At 36.1% G+C, this 14,929-nt stretch overlaps 2 protein-coding genes across 2 annotated transcripts; one reads left to right on the top strand and one right to left on the bottom strand.

The window, feature by feature from the left end:
- On the bottom strand, positions 839–1,513 carry LOC107605614. Its single transcript, XM_016307550.1, has 3 exons — positions 1,433–1,513; positions 1,143–1,387; positions 839–1,040 (listed from the first exon to the last, which is right to left on the bottom strand). The coding sequence occupies exons 1-3, from the start codon at positions 1,511–1,513 to the stop codon at positions 839–841; spliced, it is 528 nt and encodes a 175-aa protein (XP_016163036.1).
- On the top strand, positions 9,119–11,788 carry LOC107605622. The gene is made up of 10 exons (XM_016307562.1): positions 9,119–9,268; positions 9,359–9,632; positions 9,732–9,831; positions 9,920–10,044; positions 10,152–10,237; positions 10,563–10,726; positions 10,828–10,942; positions 11,178–11,282; positions 11,465–11,545; positions 11,633–11,788. The coding sequence occupies exons 1-10, from the start codon at positions 9,119–9,121 to the stop codon at positions 11,786–11,788; spliced, it is 1,356 nt and encodes a 451-aa protein (XP_016163048.1).

Consider the following 14,929-nt stretch of genomic DNA (forward strand, 5'->3'; position numbering starts at 1 on the left):
ACAACAAAATACCCTGACATTCGGTCCCAAAACAATTCACCATCATAGAGTTCAAGTAATAACTATTCAACACAACCGGCCCTTCTGTATCTTCCGGCATAAAGTACACCGATTTTGCAGATTAGTCGAGCAGAACATGGTTCTTAGGTAACCAGTCCAAACCCAAGATAAGATCAATACTGGTCATTGGCAAGCAGATTAAATCATGGATAAAATCACGTTGCTTGACCATAAATGAAACTTGCGGACATCCTAGCCTAGTTACCATGGCTTCATGGGTGGCATTATACACCTTTAGGTCATAACCTAAAACTACAATCTTCAATCCTAGATCACTAGCTTTTTCGAATGCAATGAATGAATGTGTTGCTCCCGAATCAAATAAAGCAATTAAAATTTGACCAGCCATTTCACAGTTACCTCGGATAAGTGTTTCGGATCCCTCGGCACCCACAACTGAGGTGGTGAACACCCGACCAGGCTGCTGTACTCGCCCTACACCTTGCTTCTACTTCTCCGGATAGTTTGAGGCTCTATGCCCCGCCTTACCACAAGAATAACACAAGCCCCATCCGGCCTTGCACAGGGCTCCCGGATGGTGACTCCTGCACCTAGCACAAGCTTGCTCATTTTGAGGCTGCTTCCCAAACCTTTTCCCTTGGGAGTTATTGTTGTTGGGCCTCCTGAAAGAGCCTCCCCGCTTGAAAGGCGAACCTCTAGGAGCAAAGCTATTCCCTCGATTCTGTGGGAATGGTTCCCTATGGCTTCCTCTCTCTGCAGCTGCCTTTTTTACACCCCCTTCAGTAACCGTACTCTTATTCACCAACTTTGATAAAGTTCATATCTCCATTGGTCCCACTGAGCTAAAGATATCGCTCCGGAGCCTTCCTTCATACTTAACGCACTTCCATTCCTCAAAGTCTCCCAGAGCTCCCTGACACATGCGAGAAAACTTGAATAGCTCCATAAATTTGTCTGTATACTCAGATACGGATATAACACTCTCCTTCAGCTGCAGTAACTCCAGTTCCTTGGCCGTCCTAGCAGAATTCAGAAAGTACTTCTTATAAAATTCCACCTAGAAGGCATCCAAAGTGATAGAGTCATCACCCTACTACAAAAGACATCGAGTCCCCTGCCACCAATGCGATGCTTCCCCAGTGAGCAGGTAGGTAGCAAACTCAACACACTGCTCTTCAGGTACCAACTGTGCTTGCAGTGCTTGCTCCATAGCCTGAAACCAGGTATCGGCTTTAGTCAGGTCGGTGGTTCCCTTGAACTTAGGTGGATTAACCTTTAATAAAGTTGCTAGTGTCATCGGGCCCTGAGCTTCATTATCGCCATTGTCATTATTGTTCATCTGTTGCCCAAGAGCCGCCACAGTGGCCTACATAGTAGCAGCCATATTCTCCAACTCCACCATAAAGTTTACTGGGTCATTTGGGTTGATCCCCGGTCCCTGAGCACTAGTACGACCTCTCCCACGACCTCGACCGCATCCACGAGGCGCCATCTGGTTCCTATACACACCAAATAATCGATATCAAGTTGATCAGTCTCAATATCGGAAGTCTAGTGTTTCAAAGTCCCAAATGCATGCTCACAAACGTTTATGCAAGTATATCAGTTAGATATTCCAATAGCACATAAACACATATACAGCGAATGCACAGAAGCATAGTCAGTCCGTCCCTCAGGCTCTACAGAAACGAACTGCTCTGATACCATAATGTAACACCCTACCACACAGAGCCTTATGCTTAAGTCATAAGACAGAGGTAGCGAGGTATTACGACCTCTAGAAATAAAATTTAGTACATATAGTAGTGTGAAAAATGTTTATAACTAGGAGCTTTTGAAGAAAAATGGGTGGAACAAAACCGTTAAATTGAAAATCGCAACACTCCGATCGATAACGTAACGAAACAGATAAAGGATAGACTAACACGAATCCATAACAAGAGAGTGCTAAAGATACGAATATCAAAACTCAAGACCCGGTTTACGAAGATAACCGGTCCGAACATTAAAATATACACATGTATATATATAAAGTAAGAAACTCAAGGTAGACCCAGAGACAATTTCCAAAACCTATTCTCCAAAACAACCTCTAAGAGGAGTCAAAATAGTATATAATTATTTAGTGGAGATAGTAAGTATCTACGTAAAACCAAAATAAAATCCCGAGAACCAAGGATCTTCGCCAATCCAGAAGTCTCCAGCACGCCTCAGCGAGAAGCCTAACGACCTGCATCTGAAAACCACAAAATTCGCATGGGTGAGAACCAGAGGTTCTTAGTATGGTAACAGTACCCACATATCTAACATGTAATGTCTTGGAAAAGCCGAAGGCAATCCTAGAACTTCCAACAGATAAATCAAAACTTATAAACAGACTAAACCATAAATGGCAACTGACTAAAGTTCTTCAGTCTAACTAACACTCCCCTTTCCAAGTCCTGCAGACCTCCCAACCGCCATCAGTAATTTGATATTACAAACATAATTATATCAACAAGGAAATGCACAAATAGGAAGCAGATACAACAATTATACAATTAGCAGGTATTATGCAGTCAATTAGGCATTCCAAACAATTCACATATAATGCACATGATGTATGCATGTCCTAATGGCTGATAAGTCTCATCTGTCGGTTATAAAGCCAACCTGACAAGTCTTGGTAGCTAACCATTGGACTATCCCTCTGTCGTGCATCCCCAACTCGAGTTATACTCAATCATAATCATCAATACATATTCACAACACCCACACTGGTGTTTATTCACGGGGGGAGCTCATCTGGAACTTTCACAGTGTCTGGCCACACTTACGACATAGGGCCAGCAGAGTATCGAGTCTCCACCTGGAATATGTGGTGGCTAGCCACTGCTTTCACCCAGGGAAACTCGTATCTCAGATAGTGGAAGTGCAACATTCACATTTTATTCAATACGCATATATGCAATCATACTCAGCTATAATTCAACAATAGCTCAACCATAATTCGACAATATCTCAGCCATTCGGCTCATAATACAATCCATAACCAGCCAATTTATTAACAATTACAGCCATTTGGCTCATGGCATATAAAGCACTTCCACAATCATCCTCCGTATTTCATACAATGATCTTTGATCATTATTCATCATTAATTCTCTCCTTACTTCATCCACATGTTACCACATTCCCTAGCTCCTTTCCATTGCTAGGCATATCACAAGGATTTAAGACATAAGGGGTGAGATCAGAGGTTTAGAAGTCTGAAATTTGGCTTTGAAAACTCAAAAATCAACTTTGGGGTGAAAACGGGGTCACGCGTACGCATCCCCCACACGCACGCGTTGAAAGCAGCAAAGTTACAGTGATGCGTAAGCGTCGCCCACACGCACGCGTGGATGGGAGAAACGTAAAGTGACGCCTGCACGTCAGCCATGCGTACACGTGGGTGCGTTTTGTGCCCCACGCACAAAACTAGCACAATACCCGCACAACTCTCGAGAACTTTGGCTGGGCAATTGAATCAGCACATCGACGCATACGCGTCGGCCAGTCGCACGCGTGGAGTAGTGAAAATTTGATAGCGACGCGTGCGCGTCGGCTACGCGTACGCGTGGGTGTACAATCTGCCTAAAATTTTACTAAGTTAAAAAGCTACAGAATTCCAATTTCAAACCCCAATTTTCTGACGGGCATAACTTTTTCGTTTAAAGTCATTTTCCATCCGTTCTTCGAACGGCATAAACATCTCGGATACAATTTCATTTCTAAACAAGTTTAACACAAATTGGGGATCCAGAGACTAAGATATGCTCCGTCAAAGTAAGCCCAAGAACCACATTTTTAAACAAAACCACAAAGTTCCATTTCAAAACAAATCAATTTCAACCCTTTTCAAAACCAACCAAAACATACCAAAAATTAACCTCAAGCCTCCTCAACTCATATGTTAATATTTTTATCAAAATCACAACCACCAAACCACCATTTTAACCAACCTAAATCAAATAACTCAGTTTCAATCACAATATCATATTTTATATATCTCCTCATCCCAATTTCCAACAATACCATTCCCAATCAACCATCACTACATACAACCAATATCATCCTCACCATCAACATGGTTTCACCCATAATTCAACCTCAATCAATCATTTAGCATATATCAAAACATGCATATCTATCATGCATCAGACCATCACAATATCAATATTCATTAATCACATACATTACCACACAATTTATCTCAACCATTCAACAACATTAACCATTCAAATCCTATCTTAGGGCCTCTAGCCTAAGTTTTCATACCACATTACATTTTAGATACAGGAAACCAAGACCATACCTTAGCCGCTTTCCCACTTAACCCGGAACACCTCCAAATCAATTTTCCACAAGCTCTCAAAGCTTCAACACTTCTAAGAACAGATTTTTAGCACCCAAAAGTTTATTCCAAGCTCTCCAAGACCTTAATCAAGCTTCAATATTCACATATACACTACCTAAGCCACAATTTTCACATCCAAACACAACAACTCAATACTCAAACATCATAAACCAACAAATTCCATTAGGGTTGAGAATCTTACCACACCCAAGGACCAAGGAGACAAGATTAAGCCTCTCCTTCAAGCTAGTTGGATCCTATAACATCAAAGAGTCCAAAATCTCAACACTTTTTCTCCAAAAATTTGAATTTAAGGCTGAGAAAACTGGACTAAAATCTTGGCTTACCTCAATAACAAAGTAGTAATTTTTGTAGAGCTCGTCGCGGTGAACGCGTGGCCACAAACGGTGCGGCAATCAAAACTCCAGATCAAAAGTTATGGTGGTTTGAAGATCAAGTGAAGGTTTATGTTTTTGGAAGAGTTCTCTTTCCTTCCATGGCTGCTCAACGTGTTTGGGGTTTAAGGGAGGAGAGAGAGTGCTGAAATGAGGGTTTTTGGTTGAGCTTGGTTGGGCCAAGGGCCCAATATGGGTCCGGTTGGCCCGGTTTGGTCCGTTTGGTCCAATCTTGGGCCGATTTCTTTAAAATTTGTATCAAAATTCTCGTTTTAATTTCCTCTATCATATTAAGCCATAAAAATCACATTTTTAACCCTCTAGACAAAATTCTAATTTATGGGTTAATTAGCCGTTAATTAACCGGGTTTTACAATAATATAATGACATATAAATAACTAATTATTTAATTTTCAAAAATTCGGGGTCTTACACAGGCTCAAGTGCAGAGCACTCTCTCAAAGCTCAAGGCTCTGAGCATCAAGGATTAGAGAGTAAAGAAAAGAAACAAATGAGCTTAAAAGAGTCCTCTAATTAAATGCTTGTGGTGCTTATGTATCAAGTGGTAATACTTGAAAATAAAGCATTTAAAGTCGTAGCTTTCAACAAATGGTTCAAAGCACCCAAGAAGCTAAGATAAGAAGAGAATGAAAGGATTGTTTCAAAGAAGAAATATAAGGAAAAGAATCATAAAGTGAGCTAGATAGAAACATCAATCATTTGAAGTCCTTTTGTGATTATTGCATGCATAAGAAACTAGCCAACCATAAACATTACATTGCTATTCTTCTTACCTTGAATTGTCAAACCTTATTGCATGATTCTTTTCCTACTTGGGGACAAGTAAGGTTTAAGTTTGGTGTTGTGATGATTGCGCATCATGTTGTGTTTTTCTAGCTTTTTCATATCAAAATGTAATAAATCATGCTTAATTATTAAGTGTTTTTATGCTTAAGTCATAGATTACTTTCATCTCTTTGATTTTAATTTATGTTGTAGAAAATGATGGACTGGAAAGTAAAAATACAAAACAAAGCATTCTTTGCAAAGGAACACATGAAGACACCCAGCACCCAAATCAGCATGACCATGCCTTCTTCAATGGAGTATAACTTAAGTTGTAGAGGTCCAATTGATGCCCTCCCAATTGCATTGGAAAGTAGACATCTAGCAATTTTCAATGATATATAATAGTATGGGATGAAAATTCAATTTGGGCTTCAAAAACTGGCGTTGAAATGCACCCTGGAAGCAAGCCTGGCGTTCTTGTCCGGCGGTCTCCAGCAAACTTGCTCGAAAACATCAACATCCTGACAGCATGACCTTGTCCTCTTCAAAGGAACATAACATGAGCTATAGAGGTCCAAATGATGTGCTTATAGTTACGTTAGAAAGCTGACATTCAGAGCTTTTCAACGATGTATAATAATCTATAGTGGACATGAAATTAGAGCACAAATAGTTGGCATCTTTAAAGACCTAAAAACAACCAACATGAAGCAACAAAGTTCTCCACTGGCGTTCTCCAGCCAACTTTGAGGAGAACGCCAGCCCCAAGTCAAGACCTGAAGGCCATGTCAAACCCACCAACTTTGCCACACCTCACAAACCATGTAACCACTTCCCTTGTGCCCACGTTCTCCACAAAGTTCTCCAACAAACTTTGTGAAGAACGCCACTTTCATCACTCAACCTTAAGACCACGTTCTCCACCAATTTCTCCAGCAAACTTTGTGGAGAAGGCCATTTATTCACCAACCCTGTCACCACACCCTCAAGAACTCAACTCCATCCTAAACTTGTGCCCACATTCTCCACAAAGTTCTCCAGCCAAAAATTTGTGGAGAACGCCACTTCCATTAACCATCAACCATGTTCTCCACAAAGTTCTCCAGCAATCTTTGTGGAGAATGCCACTTACACCCTTTGCCTCAACCTCCAGGCCACGCTCTCTCTCAAAGTTCTCTCAAGAATGCCACAACAAGCATCAACATGAAGGTGTCACGCTCTCTAAGTGGCGCTCTCCAGCCATCTTCCTGGAGAGCGCCAGCACCACTCACGCTCTCAAGGGTCATTCTTGGGCAAGCTTAGCGTTCTCCTTGGAGTGTCCACGCCCTCCCCCAATGCTCTCCAAAGAACATTTCAGAAGCAAACGCCTTTGATAAAATTTCAAGAAGATTTTGGGATCTGTGCGTACGCACAACCCCTGATGTGTACGCGCAATGACTGGCGCTCACATTTTACGCTCAGCAACAAGCGCCAACGCCCAACACGCCCAAACAACCCTGAAACTTAGTTTTTGGTTCAACTTCAAGCAAGCAAAGCCCACTCATACTACTCAATCAAGTCCATAAGAAGCATCTAGAATAGTTAATTTTCATTTTATTGTAATTTTCTTTCAATTTCATTTAAGTTTGTAATTTAGGAGAGCCTATAAAAAGGCCTTAGTTTCATAGAAGTAGGGTAACCAATCCTGGGAAGGGTCTTCGGACTCTTCTCTTCTCACATACACTTCTCTTCTCTTCCATTTTCTTACTTTGTAAATATTTAGTTATGGGCCACTAACTCTTTCCATTAGGAAAGAGGGCTCTATTGCAATTCAATGGATTGATTTCTTTTCATTCTTCATCTTTAATCCTTCCTTCATTGTTGCTTTAGAGAGAGTCTTTGTGCTTCGTAGATCCAATTACTACTGAGAGAGGGATTAGATCTACTTGAATTACATGTGAGCCTCGAGAGAGGGATCATGAAATTCAGTTTGAGGCTCTTCTCTCATAATCCCCTTGATCAATATATTCTTAGTTGGTACGTGACATATAACCTCTTTGAATTGAGGTCTTGAGGGTTGTGTGGTCTTTGAATCAGAAATTGAACTTCATCTCTTCTCATGACCAATTAGATCAAGAGATTGGCAACTGATCAAGTTAAAAGAAATCAAATCACCAAGAGATTGGGGTTTGATTACTTATAATTTGCCAAGAGCTCAATGATTGCATGATTGAAGAGAAGATAAGAATTCTTGTTCTTGAGAGTGCAATATCTCTTGATCCCAATACTTTTCTTCTGTTTTTACTTCTAGTATTTTACCTTTCCGTCATTTATTTTCTTGCACTTTACTTTCTTGTACTTTCTATTCCTTGCAATTTACTTCCCAGCATTTTATTTTCTTGCACTTTACATTTATTCCCTTTACTTTCTTTCTCTTTATTGCTTTCCTTTAATTTCTAGTCATTTACATTTCTTGTTTACTCTTCACTCAATTATGCTTGTCTAACCAGAATAATCAACTAACTATTGATTGCTTAATCCTTTAATCCTCGTGGGATCGACCTCACTCTTGTGAGTTTTATTACTTGATACGACCCAATATACTTGCCGGTGGTTATATGGATTAATTTTTTCATATCATTCTTCTTTACCAAAGTTTTGCTTTTCAACTCGCAAACACACATTATATTTTTGCAATAACTTGATTGAAGGTAAAAAAAAAATCATAAAAAATGTGAAATATACTAGATGAGAAATTATTTTTTGAATAAGTCACAAGATTTTTATCCTTTGGAAAAATATAAAAGAAAATTTATAAATCATTCAATTTTTTATATCAAATTAGTTACTTAAAATTAATGATATCAAACTACTCTCTTTTTATCTAAAATTTATAATATTTTAGCTGCTAATTATTTTATTTCTTAAAGAAAAAAATATATATAGTATATTATTTTTTAAACAATTGATTTGATATTTTGCCGGCTCTGTTAGAATCAAGTATAACATTAGTCATATACTCATATTCCTAAACTGATATGATACCGCTTAACCTTTATTATTATGTGTCATCTTTCACATCTATCTATCTATTAATATATAATAGGAGAGTAGTAAGAAGGTCTATGATCGATAAGTGGAGCATTCCATGCTCAACACGTGGAGTTGTGTGTGGTTGACAAGTGTTTACTTTTAGAGTTGGGCACCTGGCAATTTACAAAGCAAAGAAATATGCTTATACAAAAAGAGTCCATATACATTATGTTTGAACGAGTTAGGCACCTGGCAATTTTGTTTCCTATTATCTACGAAAAAAATAGTCCATATACAAACAAATAAAAATATCCTTCAGATAAATTGAGTAAGTAATGTCTAGCAGATAATTGTAATGTCTAGCAGATAATACACAGTGGATGGTAATAAATTTAATATCTATTTCAAGGACAGATATAGACAAATGGCTTTGTGTTCACTCCCCATTTTCCTATTCTTCTGAGGTTGAATCTGTGAGAAAGAAAAATTCTTTCTAGGTTTGTTAGTTGGAACAGAACACAGTATGGCTGAATCGTATGATTTTGTTGAAGATGTTAATGCAAAGAAACTTGCATGGAGTTTTAAAGTTCATGTTATTAGGATTTATGAGGTTTCTAATAGATTCAACTTGAAGGAGCTTAATTCTATCGAAATGGTTCTTCAAGATAGTAAGGCAAGTACATACAAACTAATTACTACTAGCTATCAATATATTTTGGTTATGAATATTTTGATTACAGTGTGCATTCTTAATAATGTGCAGGGTGGTAGGATTCAAGCTTCCATTCCAAAATCCTTGGTGAAGAAGTGGAGGGGAGTGATTATTGAGTTCCAGATGTACACTATGAGCAACTTTATTGTAATTAAAGAAATCAATCCTATGAAGAGAGTCATACCAGGGACATGGGTCTTTACTTTCTCACATAGGACTAGGGTTGATCATGTTGTGAATACAAGTTTTCCACTTCAGCCCTTTCGCTTTAGGACAATTCCACATCTCATCAATGCTGGAAGCTTGGTCGATAATGATCTTTTTGGTAAGTTAACTTAATATAGTTAATGATATTCATGCTATATGCAAGTCATTTTGCTTTAGCATTCTTTAATTTTTATTGTGGTGTCTTTATGGTTTATAGATCTTATTGGCGAGATTGTTGGGAAGGAAGAGCCAAAATATTTAATCACTAATAAAGGAAAAGAGACAAGACGCTTGGCGGTTGTGTTGCAAGATCTCGAGTATGTTCACTAATAATAGTCATTTTTTAATGATGATCCTAACCAATAGATACGAACAAATAAAAATATCCATTATAATATATGTCAGGAACAATAGGATTAACTGTGTGCTATTTGGTGGTATGGTGGACCAAATACTACCACATTTTGAGGAAGGAAGGATGGAACCACTTATTGTCGTGCTGCAGTATTTCAGAGCAACTAGGTGGAAAGGTATGTGTTTAGGGTTGTGCAAGGTTTTGTTTTTTGTGAACAAATAAAAATCCCATCAATAACAACATTAAGAGCAAACTTTACAAGATATTAATAATTTATAACAGAAAAGACATCTGTTCAAAGTCACTTCGATGTTTCCAAACTACACATAGATGACCAGCTAGCAGATGTTGTGGGGGTTCCGAAACAGGTTGGTAACCATACGATTAATTAGAGTATCTCCAATACTTTTTTATATGTAACAACTATGCATTCCATTTTGGAGCAACAATACAGTAATGGATTTTAAAATGTCTTTCAGGTTGCTAGGTGGTGCACCACCAACTTCAATTAGAATAAGTCAGGTTACATCTTATACCGCTGGTCTGCTACAGATAAACTGAAAAGAGGAGATGTTGTGGTGAAATCTATAGAGGATGTCTTACTCTCCATGGAGGTGAAATTTCACATAAAAATTATATGAAACTTTTAAGTTATGTATTAAATATTTACTCATATATATTCTAAATTTTCAGGAAGGTCCAACTTGGATTGTAGGGAGCATTGTTTCTATAAACGCTGGAAATAGTGATTGGTTTTATAAAGCATATAGAAAGTGTCCAAAGAAGGTTGAAACTCCAATTGGAAATCGATATAAATGCAGCAAATGTAGCCACACCCATAGAACTACAGCAATCAGGTACAAATGCTTACCAAACAATTTTATTCGGCCAAGGAATAAAATATACGGCCAAACCTTTGTTTGAAAACTAATACTCACTTTTGATATACAACTATTAGGTTTAAGGTGGAAGTGATGGTATATGATGGGACTGGGAGTATGACGTTGCTGCTGTGGGATAGAGAAATAACCCAGCTTTGTGGGAAGGCAGCTGACAATATTATGGAAAAGGAGGTAAGTTCAATCAATATTTGTGTTGCAAGATCTCGATTAGGTTCAATAACTAGATATAGTTAAATTTAAGTAAAATTGGTTACTAAAAAAGCTTTTAATATCGGTATTAGTGTTGAAATTTCAGAAGATTAGACAGCGGTACTTGAAGTGCTAGGTATTCATTTGGGTATAGTGATGAAATGTTTATACAGATTTTCTAGCAAGGTCTATAAGTAATGTATGATACTTATTGTAGGAGTCTGGAGGGGATGAGTATCTAGCAACTTTTGATGCTATGATGGATAGGAAATTACTATTCAAGATCAATGTCAAAACTTCCAATATAAAACAGTATGACCAAGTATATACTGTGATGACGATGACTTGATTGAAAAAGTACAATCCAAGGGAGTCCAAAGCATTCCGAGTTTGAATATTACTGTATGTTTTCTAATTTATCCTAACTCATGATTTTTGTTGCATGGATAGATATGAACTGTGATCTATAACTGCTAAGTAGAGCCTAGGTGAATGTGTTTCCAGGAAAACGGGTGTAGTAACTCAATTGATACTTCAGCAAATGTGGTCAACCTTAACACTGATACTGATCCTCAGTTGTCTATGGTAAGAGTTTATTATTTTAGAGTTTCCATGTTTTCATTAAGAAGTTTTGTTGAAGTGTGATTATTATTGACACATATGCTAATATAGGATTTGGTGGAAGAGTATGTTGATAGTATCAAGTCCAAAACTCTAGCTAAAAGAACTCCCGGGTGTCTAAAGTCTGCCCCACTGATACTGAACGACATTGATGAGGAAGGACAATTCTCTAACAATAAAGTTAGCAAAAAGGGGGACAAGAGGTAGAAATCTCGGATTAATGATCCTAACAATTGATATTACTCAAGTGGGTGGGGACTCAATCAAGATTAGTTGTTGCTTGAAATTTGATATGTTATAATTAAGTTTGAGATATTATGTAATGACGGTAGTTGGCTAAGACAATATTTAGAAGGATAGTTTCTACTTATGAACCTTAAAACTAATATGATCATTATCATTAAGTTAACTTTTTGTATGTAGCAAATTTGATAGACCTATCGGGTAAATCTTTTACTACTTATAAACTATATGCTTCAAGAATACATGATAAATCTTAGGAATTAGTGCATAATATTTACCTGAGTAGTTGCAGAATAGTGCAATGCGAAATGCATTAGTCTGGAATCACAATAAAGTTTGATTTGAACAGTATTTGCAGAAGATAGAACAGCAATTGTACTACCAAAAATAAGGACACAATGTTTCAATTACTGTGGTTGTGTGAAAGTAATTATCAGGCAATATATATCAAATAAATCTTTTGCCCCATATAAATTTGTGGGACTAACTATACATGATAAGTGTTAGTAGTATTTCGTACTATGGCAAATTTAATTTCAGATGCATTTGAAATCCAAGAAAAATCAAATGATATGGAAGAGAATTCGTGTGGTTAGTACTAATTGGTTCTATACATTTACTAAGGGCATAGTGAGTTTATGCAGTTCAAACGTAACCATACCACAAACCCTAGCTAATAGTGTGTAAATAATACCACATTCTAGCCACTCAAATCAACACATTGTGCAAACACTAACATTCATAACAAAAGCGTATAGAATACGAGAGACAATTTTTGTTCAGCTTCCTTACAGTTGAATGAGCAAAAAACTCAATATCAAGTTAGTTGGTGGTTGCAATAATGTAGGCAATGCATTTCAAAATAGACTGGTGCTTTAAAATGATTATAAGAAAAATTAAGTTGATTTAACACAGATGATACCATCCCGCTTAGTGGTTAGAAAGAACTACATAAGGTACTACTTTTACATTGGGAGAAACACAACAGCTAACATTTCAAAAAGTATGCAAGAGGATTAATACATTCGACATGTAAAAGCAGCAAGATATATTCAATTAGCTATTGTCAAATTTGTAAGACTTTTTTTATTCACATTGCTGTAGCTTTCTTGGTCAAACTTTGACATTTTATTGTTGCAAATAATTTGACAAAAATGTGACCTGCAGTTAATAAAGTGCATGATGGCTATAGCTCTATGCATGGACTAATACTGACTTAGAAAAAAAATAGCAACATAAAAGGGCATATCAAATTAGTGAAAAACCTGGAAAGAAGCCATCAGTAAGCAATGGTATTCTTAGTATCTATTTTTTATAAGCAGGGATTATCTGATTTACAGTACAGCCCATAAAGCCAAATACACTGTGGGAAAGATCAATACACTAGCATGAAATAGGTTAATATATAATGCTCTATTTTTTAATAGAGTTTTTGGACTCTAGAGAAAGCAATCCTTTCCAATAAGCTTAACAAATGCACTTACTTTATCAGCATCGCGTAGATAATTAAAATACAAGATAGTCATGATTCAAACAAAACCATTTCCTGACTCATTCAAACATTAATTCCCTTTTGCAATATTAGTTTTCAAAAAATACTTTATTAGAGCATGATTAATCCCAAACGGGATAAAGATGGAAGAGTATTATAAAAAAGTAAATGAGGAAGGACCTACTAAAGTATTATACCATTGCACAGTATACTTTCATGATGGTTGTCACATAGGGCTTAACAAATTTATGTAACCTGCAGCTAATAAAGTACATGATGACCATAGCTTTATGCATGGACTAATACCGACTTAGAAACAAAATAGCAACATCAAAGGGCATATCAAATTGGTGAAAAACCTGAAAAGAAGTCATCAGTAAGCATTGGTATTCTTAATATGTATTTTTATAAGCAGGGATGTTCTGATTTAAAGTATAGCCCATAAAGCAGATACACTGTGGGAAAGATCAATACACTAGCATGGAATAGGTTAATATATAGTGCTCTGTTTTTGAATAGAGTTTTTGGATTCTAAACAAAGCAATCATTTCCAATAAGCTTAACAAATGCACTTACTTTATCAGCATCGTGTAGATAATTAAAATACAAGATAGTCATGATTCAAGCAAAACCATTTTCTGACTCATTCAAATATGAATTACCTTTTGCAATATTTAGTTTTCAAAAAATACTTTATTAGAGCATGATTCATCCCAAACAGGGTACAGATAAAGAGTATTATATAAAAGCAAATGAAAAAGGACCTGCTAAAGTATTCTAGCATTGCACAGTATACTTTCATGATGGTTGTCATATAGGGTTTAACAAATTTATGTAATGAAATTTGCAGGTAGTAAACCAATTGTAAAGCCACGCAATATTTACTCAAAATGGAGACATTGGGTTAATTTAAATATAAAAAATACATTAAGTTAGTAACAAAAACCTAAAAGGGACTTTATTAAGTGGAGTATGAAGAAGTATACCGAAACCAAATGTAAAGCGACGCAAGATTTATTCAAAGGAGACAAATTGGGTTTCAAACCAAATTAAAAACAGAAAAAGATCTTTATCTGAGGATATTATGTAATTTTCCTAAAATGATGTGTATTTTTTAGATATTTATAACATTTTTTAGAGAGTGAATATTGAAAAAATATAAAATTTTGAGAGTGAATTACATGTTCAAAAAATTTATAATATTTTTCTTTAAACGAAAAAGTACTTTTTATACTCATTTTGGTGTAAAATATTAAATTACCTTTTTAAAATAGTGATGGGTGTGATTTAGAAATTTAAATTTTTATAAATTAACAAAAAAAATTTTAATCTATTTTGATTCGAGATATTATTTTAATCAGATGAAAAAAACTGACTATATATTCCTTAATTTTTTACGTTCATAAAATTAATTTTTTATCTGAGTTATGGAAAAAACATAATTTAAGTAGAGTGATGGAGTTTTATAGTAATTTGTAATTTTTTTCTTACAAAATATTATTTTTTATATCAAAGTTAGTGCAAATTTATAGATGAATCAGATAAATGGGTTAAAAAATTATTCTTTGTTTTATTTAAAATTATTCTATTATAAATTTTAAAGTATATTTTCA

The sequence above is a fragment of the Arachis ipaensis genome, chromosome B01 (genome assembly GCF_000816755.2).
Source record: "Arachis ipaensis cultivar K30076 chromosome B01, Araip1.1, whole genome shotgun sequence".
Lineage (NCBI taxonomy): Eukaryota > Viridiplantae > Streptophyta > Magnoliopsida > Fabales > Fabaceae > Arachis > Arachis ipaensis.

Excerpts from the sequence above, each read along its gene's own strand:
- LOC107605622 (XM_016307562.1), top strand. The coding sequence starts at position 9,119 with ATGGCTGAATCGTATGATTTTGTTGAAGATGTTAATGCAAAGAAACTT. Across the intron at positions 9,832-9,919 it reads GTTGTGTTGCAAGATCTCGA|GAACAATAGGATTAACTGTG; the intron begins GTATGTTCACTA and ends AATATATGTCAG. Across the intron at positions 11,546-11,632 it reads CTGATCCTCAGTTGTCTATG|GATTTGGTGGAAGAGTATGT; the intron begins GTAAGAGTTTAT and ends ATGCTAATATAG.
- LOC107605614 (XM_016307550.1), bottom strand. The coding sequence starts at position 1,513 with ATGGCGCCTCGTGGATGCGGTCGAGGTCGTGGGAGAGGTCGTACTAGT. Across the intron at positions 1,388-1,432 it reads GGATCAACCCAAATGACCCA|GCCACTGTGGCGGCTCTTGG; the intron begins GTAAACTTTATG and ends GCTACTATGTAG. Across the intron at positions 1,041-1,142 it reads ACTGGGGAAGCATCGCATTG|GACGGCCAAGGAACTGGAGT; the intron begins GTGGCAGGGGAC and ends GAATTCTGCTAG.